The sequence below is a fragment of the Daucus carota genome, chromosome 3 (assembly GCF_001625215.2).
Source record: "Daucus carota subsp. sativus chromosome 3, DH1 v3.0, whole genome shotgun sequence".
NCBI classification, from domain to species: Eukaryota; Viridiplantae; Streptophyta; class Magnoliopsida; order Apiales; family Apiaceae; genus Daucus; species Daucus carota.
Genome location: NC_030383.2, coordinates 37,021,069 through 37,032,897, shown reverse-complemented (window position 1 = coordinate 37,032,897; position 11,829 = coordinate 37,021,069). Strand labels below are relative to the sequence as shown.

Below are 11,829 nucleotides of genomic sequence, written 5' to 3'. Positions count from 1 at the left end.
AAAGCTGGTTTGTATTTGAACAAACCCATATATATATATATATATATATATATATATATATATATATATATATGGTTGCACTCCAGAAAGAACACTTAAAAAAAAGAACAACAAAGAACACTATCATAACACTTCATTTTTTATAAAAAATGATTTGTTAAGATTATAATTACATGGTTAAACACCAATTAAACTTAATATATGAAATCTAACACTCCAAACGCATCCAAATTATTACTATGAAATATTATAGAATCTAGAATAGAATCAAGAACAGAATCCATAATAGAATCATAAAGATATATCTTTGCACGATTATTTTACATAGAATCATGTTATTTTTAATTTATATTTATTGTTAAACACGGTGGATACTATTTTTATTCATAATAAAACGTTAATCACCTTAAAATTTGAATTTAATTCAAGTTTTTGATGAGATTCTACATTTGATTCTAAAGTGTTCTGTGTTGTTCTTTTTTTAAGAGTGTTCTGTTTTGAGCAATGGCCTATATATATATATATATATATATATATATATATATATATATATATATATATATATATATATATATAATAAATCATGCCATGTCATTATGTGACTATGTGAATTATCACTACTACAAATAATGCATTAGACACCGGTCAAACGCCGATGTCTGTTAAAAATCCGACCGATGTCTTCGCATGCGATGTTATATGTATGGTATTTAGACATCAGTCTTAACCCGATGTAAATATCATGTTCAGACATCAGTTTTCTCAAAAAATTTGATGTCTTTTGCTGAAATATTACCAATATATTGCTTGATTACAACATGAATAATGATTTATTACGAGATTTGGCACCCTTTCAACACATACATCACAGGGCAATATAAACCATATGCATCGTTTTTTTAAAAAAATTGATGTAAAAACTAGATTAGTCATCATCCGGAAAACAGGATCGATGTCAATGAGGTTTTAACATCGATTCTTGTTTAAGGACTGATGTAAATCATGTATTCAACACCGCCCTTTGTATATTAGACGATGTTAATGATCTTTTTAACATTGATTCTTATTTAAGGACTGATGTAAGTCATGTATTCAACACTGCCCTTTGTATATTAGACGATGTTAATGACCTTTTTAACACCGTTTCTTATTTGATGTAAGTGGTATATTCAATTTTGCTTTTTGTATATTAACCGATGTAAAAGTACTCTTTAACACCGTTTTTAATATAAAAATGGATGTAAAATGGCATCTTTAGTACTAGAAAATAGAGTTTTAACACCGCCATCAAGTTAAGAGCTGATGTAAAAGAATTTTCTAACATCGGTTTGTTACAACTCTTTGATATTAAAGGTTTATAAGACATCGTCTTAAAGATTAAAACTGATTTAATAAAGTTTTCAGACATCGAATTTTTTAATTTTTTTAATATTAAACATTTTTTTAACATCGGTTTGTAACATACACATAATGTCTTTAGTTTAAAAAACATCGGTTCAATTTGATATTGTAATGTACTTGTTCGTTTCAACATCACATACAAGGAAAAATGTGATATCTATAAACTCATTTGACATCGGTTATATGTGAACTTATTGATGTAATTGTCATATCCATTTTTGAAACAAAAATTATACCATGCATGCAGCTTCTACACTCTTGCCAAAAACTAAAAGCACACTCTTGCCAAAAACTAAAAGCACACTCTTGCCAAAACTGAAAGCACAATCTTGCCAATACTACAACAGACAAAACTAACCAGAAGAACAATGAATCTAAAATTGCAGACATAAAAAATATAACCAATGTACTGAAATTCACTTTCATTGCCAATTACTAACTTCCCAACCAACAAGTAAAATTCAGCAGTACGTACGCATCCAAAATATATACCAACTCCCCAACCAACAACGTTAAGGCAATTCCCGAACTACAAAGTGCTAGAGCTGACAACATCCACATAACAGCTCCTATATATACCTGTTTAATTAATTACCATTCAACAAAAGAAATTCAAACTACATCTTGTCCTCAATAAATTCGAGAGCCTCCATACGGACCTCATCCAGCTCATCCTCTGTGTAACAGTTTCGAGACCTGACTGCCCACTGAAAAGAAATAATATAATGTTAATTAGAAGTTTAATAATAAATTTTCATTTTAAATAAATCAACCTGCAGGCAAGGCTATTAAAATAAATATGCACCTTGGTCATGAAAGACATTTCTTTGTCCATAATAATGTCTCTCATATATCTAAGGACCGCATACCCACATTCAGTTCCCCCTGGTTGCTTAGGCGATCCCTTAATTTGAGCAATCGTAGTGATACAAATATATTAATAAGGTCATCCATAGATATTAAAATAATTAAAATGAAATATTATAATGCAGATGCATGACTTACCATAAGATAGACTACTCTTTGGGTTTTCACAATGTTCCTCTGCATACATTAAAAACTTTTCGACCCTGATTTCATAATCCAATGTAACCCTGTCTTTCAAAATCCAGTTTTTATCTATATGTTGTTCCATGTATTCAATGGACCAAGTACAACCTACCTAATTGTCATTTCAAACATCAGCATATACATAAGTAACATAACAGCATATACATAAGTAACATAACAGATAATTAGTATATATAGTAACATAGATTATTACACATATATTACTTAATTATAAGATTCACATATATTACATAATTAAAAGATAATTAAACATCAGTTCATTAATAAAACATAGCAATTATCAAATCTCAAAAATAATAACAGAGCACACTAAACAATAGCAGAGCACACTAAACTTTATAAAATCCCCAAATCTCAAAAACAATAACAGAGCACAATAAACTTTATAAACTCTGTATAAGCTTGCAAATAACAGAGCATACTATCACACTTATAACACCAATGAGACTATACTATACAACAAATTCAAATTCAAATCAAAAATAAACAAAAAATGCATGTAATACGAATCCAAAAAATTTATAATAACCTACAATCCCAATTTGTAACAGAATAAAAGTGAGAAAAGAGGATATATACCTTAGAGCAACTGAGAAACGAGGTTGTAGATGAAATCCCCAAATCTGATTCAAAACCCTAAACTCCAAAATGCAAACTGAGTTACGAACCAATCTGCAAACCCTAATTTCTTCAGCAAGAGTCTTCAAGATGTGCTCCTCCAAGATGGGTAACAACCAGGTCTTCAATTGAAGATCCAAATTAATTTGAATCTACAAGTTCGACAGCGAAGTGAAAGGCGAGAGATGATGAGAGAGCTAGGTGAAATGTGAGAGTTGGTGAGATGTTGAGAGAGCTGAGGTCGTGAGGTTGTGAGAGTGAGAGACGGCGAGAGAGTTGGTGATGCTGCTGGGCGAGAGAATCGCGAGAGCGGGGAGAGAGGGAGAGGCTGTCTGAAGATAGGAGGAATAAAAGAAATAATTGTATTTGGGCCTTTTTTTTGTTAAGTACAAAAAGCAGTGTTTTGTTGTCTGATAAAAGGGGGGGAACAAAACCCGTGTGTTTTTTTCATTTTTAAGCTGCATATAAGATATCGGTTATTTTAATTACCGATGTCTAAAGTACTCTTTTACATCGGTTTTTTCATATTTGATGTTAGAAAAGCTTTTAACATCGGTGGTTTTTACAACCGGTGTTAAAGCCGTGATGTTATATCCACTTTTTCAAGTAGTGTATGTGAAGTATGTGACTACATGATTATGTGAATTGTCTTTCATATGTACAAATGATCATGTATACCTATAGTTAAGTGCGTGTAATGATTCTTATATCGATAGTTATATAATAATAGAGATAATAGGGTACGTATCTCGAGTCTAGGTGCGTATAGTATAAAATGTACTTAAAGTACTCATTTAGTGACGAGATTAATATAATGTGTAGGTTCCGAAGCGAAGGGGAAGACTCGTGCCGTCATGATCGAATAATCCTAGAATCTTGAAAAGGCAAGTTACTACATCCTTATCTCTAAAATTGTTGCAAATATATGTGTATCATGCCACGTGAATCATTAAAATTGTTTAGTTGCAATAACCCCCATGCCTATTATATTCGCAAATACCTTGATATAAATTCCCGATCATATTAGTACCTTCCTTTCCACATATTCCCTTACACTTAGACCTCAAAATGATAGATTCCCTAATAAAACCTCCAATAAGATCATGACACGTATACTTTCATAAATACCGAATAACACTTTGATAGAATTGACTTTCTTTTGACCATGGAACTTACCCCCTTAAGTCCAATATGTGTTTGACACATCATTAGTGAACTTGAATCCCTTTGCCATATTTCAATAAAATGAGATTAAACCTTTTCCGGCATCCATGTTATAAATCAATAAATTATAAAATGTTTTCTTTAGTGAATTGGACTAGACGCAAGTCCTTTTCACACTTTTTAGGCTCACATATAGCCTATGGATCCCATTATATTTGGAAACCCAGCGCGGTTCGGGATTACTTCGCGGCTGATCACCGGCTGTAATCCGTAGCATCCTAAAATGAATTTTAATGATTATATGATTATAACATGTTGCCATATTGCCATGATGCCATGATACTTATACCATGATTATTTATATGTTTTTCCATGCCTATTCTTTATATTACCATGATTCTTAGAAATCGCTCTATCATTTATTCTTCAGTTTGTTTCGGACACCCTTGATACTATTATAATGCCATGTGTTTAGGACTGGTAGTACTTGCTGAGCGTCGTTGCTTATTTTCTCGTATTTAACCCCTTTTTCAGCTAGCAACCATAGTACGAATGAATCAAACCGCCCGTAAGTCGACCACCGGATACGCCGAGAACTGTCTGAGGGCGAAGGTAGTTATATATGATATAGGCGGCTTTCGTTTTTATTTTTTGTACTAGTTAGAAGGGCTAATCCAAACTCTGAACTTGTAAGATCTTTTGGGACTTGTATTTCACTCTTTTGGACTTGTAATTAACTTAGTATTATCTTTTGGGATTTATATTATGTCATCTTAATTTGTGGATTTATTATTTATGCCACATGTTCATATTATATCGTGTGCGTGTGTGTGTTGGTTTGGGGTGTGACATTCGTTCCATTTGAATTTGAAGCCAAAGTAACAGCCTTGGAATCTGCCATCAATAATGATACTATGGATCATCTAGCTATCTTTGCAGAATTGGATCAATTTGAATCTAAGATCGAGGCCAATAATACATCAAGTAGCTACTTTTGGTGTAGTGGCTGGCGCTAGGATCCTAAAAGTTGGTATCAGAGCAGGTCACAGGTTCGATTCCTGAGGAAGGCATGTTGTGCAGCTGTGTTAGTGCTGGCAGATGCTTGGGGGGGGGGGGAGGGATTGCAGCGGTGCCCAACATCTCACTATCTCAAACCGTGACGCTGGCTACTACACTTAAAGGCTATAGTTGTGCTATCTTTAACAAGTAGCTTCTTTTGGTGTAGTGGTTAGTGCTAGGGTCCTAAACAATATATACGATTTATCATCTAATAATTTTTTTCTGAGAATTTCTTGACCTGTTACTCCATTGAAATAAACATGCATTTCTTTTTCTACATTCTTGATTTGAGAGAAAAATGAAAATCAATTTATTAATTAGAAGCTAATAGAGCGGAGAATACAATCTGTTGTGTTTATATACAATAAACAACTAACAGAATATGCTAATTAACTATGACAGTTGGACTAACTAAACACTTCTGATATTAATAATATATACAATTTAATACCCCGTCCCTCCCACTTCAAGCTAGAACGCTTTGGAGGACGATCGAACTACAGGCCATGTTTGAGACTGAAAAACTTATGAAGTGCAGCATTTAATGATTTTGTGAGAATTTCAGCAAGCTGAATTAAAGTATTTATGTGAACATTGCGTAAAAACTAAGAATCCACACATTCTCGAATAAATGACAATCTATCTTCAAGTGTTGAGTACGTTCTTGAAATATCTGATTTATAGTAATGTGTTGTCCAGAAGTGTTATCAAGGTAGAGGTTAATAGGCAAATGAACTCAAACGTGTGAATCCTGTAATAGACCTTCAAGCCAAATTAGTTTAGAATTAGTATAACTCATACTCGGATATTCTAATTCAACACTGCTTTTAGAAATTATTTTATGTTTCTTGATTTTCCCAGAAATCAATGAGGAACCTAAGAAGATAGAATAACTAGATAGAGATTTTGCAAAAAATGAACAAGTGCCCAATTAACATTAAATAAGCAATTAAATGAAGTGGAGAATTGGACTTACAGAAAAGACCAACATTCAAAGTACCCTTTAGATATTTTATAACATGAAGAGCAGCTTCATAATGAGGTTGAGCAGGCTCTTGTAAGAATTGAGATAATTACTAAACAACATAAGAAATATCTTGCCTGGTAAGATTCAAACAAAGCAATTTACCAATGATCCTCCTGTAAATTTCTAGATCAGGAAGTTTAGGATCATCTTTCATGCTTAAATGAAGAATCTTAGACATTGAAAAATCTGCAGGTGTACGATGAAAGAGTTGTGTATTAGAAAGCAAGTCTGGAACATATTTTCTTTTGGTTGAGCTGAATGTCAGCATCTGTCCTTAGTACTTCAATTCCAAGGAAGTACTTCAAGTCACCAAGATCTTTAATGGTGAACTTCTAATTAACAAGATTTTGATTTCAGTGGTAGCATTTATGTCATTCCCAGTAACTAATAAGTCATCTACATAGACGAAAATGATAGTAAAATAGATCCATAATGCTTAATATATAAGAAGTAACATGTGAAGATTGCACATAATTGTGGCTGATAAGGAATTGAGAGAGCTCTTTATTCCATTCTCTTGAGGCTTGTTGATGACCATACACACACCTTTTCAATTTATGGACCATGTCAGGTGCAAATTTAGATTAACCAGGTGGTGGAATCATTTAAATGTCCTCGGTAAGGTAACTATGCAAGAATGCATTATCTATATCCAGTTGTTTCAAGTGCCAGCCAGAAGCAGCAGCCAAAGCAATGAGTGTCCTAACAGTAGTAAACTTTGCTACAGGACTGAATGTGTCTTTTAAATCTTTTCCTTTTATCTACTTATCACCCCTTGCAACCAACCTATCCTTGCATCTCTATACAATTCCATCTGGATTAAATTTGGTCTTATAGACCCATTTACATCTAATATCATGCTAATTGTCAATTCCCAAATTTGATTTGCCTCTAAGGCCCGTAATTCTGCATCCAAAGCAGCTATCCATTTAGGATCATATTTAGCAACTTCATAGTAGGAGGACTCAACAGGAGAAGTTAACACAATGTTAAGACCAGATAAATAATCAACAGTGTTAGCACTGAGCAAATGTGAAGGTTTGGACACAAGACAAGAGTCAAATTACTTTGGAAATATGGGTATTCTATTTGATTATCTTAAAATTAATTCATGTGAACTACTGTGTAGAATCAGAAAATGTAGATAATGGAACATCAAAATGTGGAATAAAAGTATTTGAACAGTGGAAGAAGGTTGATTGACTGATGAGTCAAAGTCAGTATATACATGATTAACTAATGGTAAGGAATTAGGTCGAGTAGAATCATGAGAGAAATAAGTGTAAAAGGAAAAACGTTTTCTTAAAAATCACATCCCTGCCTGCCGAGGAATCTGATTTTAGTTTTCGAATCAAACAACTTCTATTCTTTTTGAGCAAAAGGATAACTAATCAAAACACTTTTACTGGCCCTCTTGGCATATTTATTGGCAAATGTTTCAGCAGCAAAGCACAAACATCCTATAACTGAGATGGTCATAATAGGATGGTTTCTTTATAAGCAATGTATAGGGAATTTGCCATGATAGAATTGGACTAGGAATCAAACAATTATACATCAGTTACTATAAAACTAGTGAACAAACATTATAATCTATGTTGTTCACAGAAGGAGACAAATAAGAAATAAAATCAAGTTTTGAATTAAATCTGTACAATCCATCAAATCTTTTGCCAATATGATTGATCGTATTACTCAAAAGGTCCTGAAAGAAACATGAATTTTGGTCAAAACTAGCAATTAACTTGTTCTGATCAAGTAGTTTGCCAATATAAAGAAAGTTGTGTTTAAATTCTGGAACATAAAGACTATTTTGCAAAGTGATTGTTGGTGTCAATTCATAGTTCCAACTTGATGAGCAAGTTTGACATTACCATCAAGTATATAAATAGCAATAGGAACATTTATATCATGTATATGAGAAAATATAGATGAATGAAATGTCATATGATCACTAGCTCATGTGTTTATGATTCAAGAGCATAAGAATTATGATCAACAGAAGTAGCTTGAAAAGATGAAACAATACCTGCAAAATTGACTGATGATTGTTATTATGGTTCCATCAATACAGATTGTTGTTGCATCATCTTGAGAACTTCTTGACACACAACTGAAATCATCTTTTTATCCAATTGAGAAGTAGAACCTGGATTAACAGGTATACCACAAGAAACATTAGCAGAATTTGGATTAGTCCCAAGTACTCCTGGATACTCATTTGGCTCTGTTTTAGCTTTCAAAAAATGGCACCAATCAGGATATCCTACAAGTTTGAAGCACTGATCTGTACTATGTCCCTTTCTTTTACAATGATCACAGAGAATGTGATTCTCAGGCGTTTTGACATCTTTCTTAAAATTCTGTTGAGATTTTTGAAACCTTAAGTTTAATTTGCAGTTACACGAACTTTGTTACTATATAAAGCATTGATCTCATATATTTTAGAAATAGGTCGAACAATATCATGTAGCTTCTCAATATGTTGCAAAATATGATAAACTCGAAGGACTGATTGTAAAAGATTCACACTCAACAAAGTTGTCTTGGCAAAATCATATTGTATGTGTAAACCACATTTTTTAACTTTTCATAATATTCAGCTATACTCAAATTTTCTTGTTCGATCTTAGACAAAATAGTATGTAACTCATACAATAGAGGAGCATTTGATTTACCAAACAGATCAGTAACATCACACGCATGTGCAAATGTAGCAAAAATGAAGCTGTCAACTATTACCGGTTTCATAGATGATGTTAATCAAGACATGACCATATAGTCATCACGAATCCATTTGTTATTTGAAATTATTGCTTTCATAGATGATGTTAACCAAGACATGACCATGTAATTATTGCGAATTCATTCATTAAAATCAGGAGAAGAAACATCAGGTTTTAGCAACGATAATGATACCTAGTTTATTCTATGCACCTAGTGCCATTTTAACACTTTGACTCCAGTTGATGTAATTATCACCAGAAAGTAACAATGTTCATAATAGCTATCGAGGATTATCACCAGAGGATAGATAATATTGATCGTTATAATTTACAACTTGATTTGAGAATTATTTAACATATCTTGAGAAGTAAAGTGAGTATGTGAAGAAAAATCATATTTTTAAAGTCAATTCTACTACCTCTCATCCTTTGTCTTTGTCCTTTTCAAGTTCATCCGAGGGGCTTCCTCGGTTTTTTCCGGTGGAAAGCCCCAACCCCTTTGTTTTCTTTATTGATTTTCCATCAATAAAACTCAATTTTTCGGGTGTTTGTATGTCTCTCCTTTTGGAGTGGTTGTTTTGTCTCTCTTTTTGAAGTGTTTCGTTATGTATTTGTTTATTTATGTTTGGATTTCTTCGATGTCAGATCTGTTGAGAATGATTCCATTGATATTTTTGGGATCTGGAAAGCACGTGTCAAATCGAAGCCGGTGGTAATTATCACAAGAGCTCACCTTTCACAAGCAAAGATGGTTCATCTGTTAGGGGTTTATACTTTCGGCATGTCTATAGCTGATATCCGACACGTAGATAGCTAGGGTCCCGCTCCTCCAATCTCAGTTTATGCGATTAAAATGAACAATAGTCTAATAATGGATTTTATGTGATAAGGTCAATTGTGATGTTGCTGCTTTCTAGGATGTTGGTGCAATTTGGATCAATCAGAATATCTTTGATCTCATTTTTATTTTTAAGAATTTTTAAATTCTATGTGTTAAACGATTAGGAAACAAAACAACTAATTGTTTTTAGTATGTTATTTGTTTTCCAACCTCGTTGTATCGACAGTTGAGGGTTTGTCCTGACTGTATTTTTTTCTAATTAATGAAAGTGTTTTCTTTTCTAGCAAAAAAAAGTGAACATGTAAAGAAGATTCACCATGTGAATTAGCCATAAGGATAGTGAAATTGACAATCGAAAATGATGAAATTGCAGAGAGAAACAATCAACGATTTAACGAACCAAGAAAATGCAAATCGAGAGATTTGAGAGATCGCTAAAGATTACTAATCGAGCCAGATAACAGAGGAAAAACTACAGTGCAAGCGAAGAGAAATCACTGTGTGCTCTAATATCATGAAACGAACATGCATTTCTTGTTCTCCATTCTTAATTTGAGAGAAAATCAATTTATCAACTATGAGAGCATAAAGCTGAGAATACACTCTGCTATGTTTATATATGGTAACCAACTAAAAGAATATGATAACAAACTCTAAATAACTATGACAGCTAGACTTAACCACTACTGATATTTATAATATATACTTCCTCTGTCCCGTTAATTTCTATACAATTTTCTTTTTGTGACGTCACACACAATTGTAATTTGTGGTTTCTTGTAAAACTGTTTCGGAAATATTGTTGGATTAGCTTTTTATCTGACATACCAAAATTTGTAACCCAAAAAACTCCTCAAAGTAGCTTTTTGAAGATTTGTTTTTGGTTCCCAATATTCTATTTAAATCGGCTAACAATCAAACACTAATATTAGCGGATTGAAATGATCAAACCTCTAAAACACTCTGAATCTCTAAGTTTACCCCAAACCTCTAACTTCCAAATACGGCCAATTTAAAATTTTAACTACATACACTACTTTTTTCCACTATACTCACTTTGTACATTAAATATTAGTTGGTCCCACCATTATACCCACTTTTTTTATATTTATTCACTCACTTTTTTTTTTAATTTTCATGCCTCACTTTTTTCCGATCTCCGTGCCCCACCCCATATGTACTCCCATAGACGATGGGAGTTTATATAATTTTCAGAAATAACATTGGAAGGTGGGATAATTATCAAGACTTTCAAGCATTTCACTTTCCAACACACTTGCATATCCATAGAAATACATTCGATCTTCAAAAGATTATTAAAAACTTATCAAATATTTACAGCATACCCCTGAAATTTTCACAACATTCTCACACATGTATTTTCACCACAAGAATGCCAAAATGGCTACTTATGTACAACAGAGTGTCATAATAATACAGAGGTAAGAACAGACACATACAAAAGACTAATATACCAACTTACATCTTGACATAAGTTAAACTTTAGGATCAACAAATTCTGAACCAGCCTGATTGGCAGGACCTGCTGCTGCAAGTGCTCGAATCTTAACTAGCAAGAACCCTAATCCATGGCCTGCGACCGCAACAATGAATATTCCAAGGTTGTAGGACATAACTGAGAGCATAACTAAGTAAGCAAGACCCATCTTTACAGCATAAACACTTGCCTGAATCAACAAACTAATAATGGGTCTTGAGCCAGATGATGGCCTAACAACTTGAGGGATTGATAAGACTTCAGTAGCCGCGGATAGCATGAACACAAAGGCTAGAGCAAGTATGTACATGGCAAGATTGTTGCTAGGCCATCCTTGAAACAATATGATTACATCTTTTCCCCAGTAAAAATTCATTTGTGTCGCCATATCAGTCGATGCAGGAGGTGACATTGGCATATCCAT

The 11,829-nt window shown here is 33.1% G+C and overlaps 1 protein-coding gene across 1 annotated transcript; it reads right to left on the bottom strand.

Moving 5' to 3' along the window:
* Positions 1 to 11,403: 11,403 nt before the first annotated feature.
* Positions 11,404 to 11,829, bottom strand: LOC108212428 (copper transporter 1). The gene has a single exon (XM_017384154.1). It carries the CDS (start codon positions 11,827 to 11,829, stop codon positions 11,404 to 11,406), a length of 426 nt encoding a protein of 141 aa, XP_017239643.1.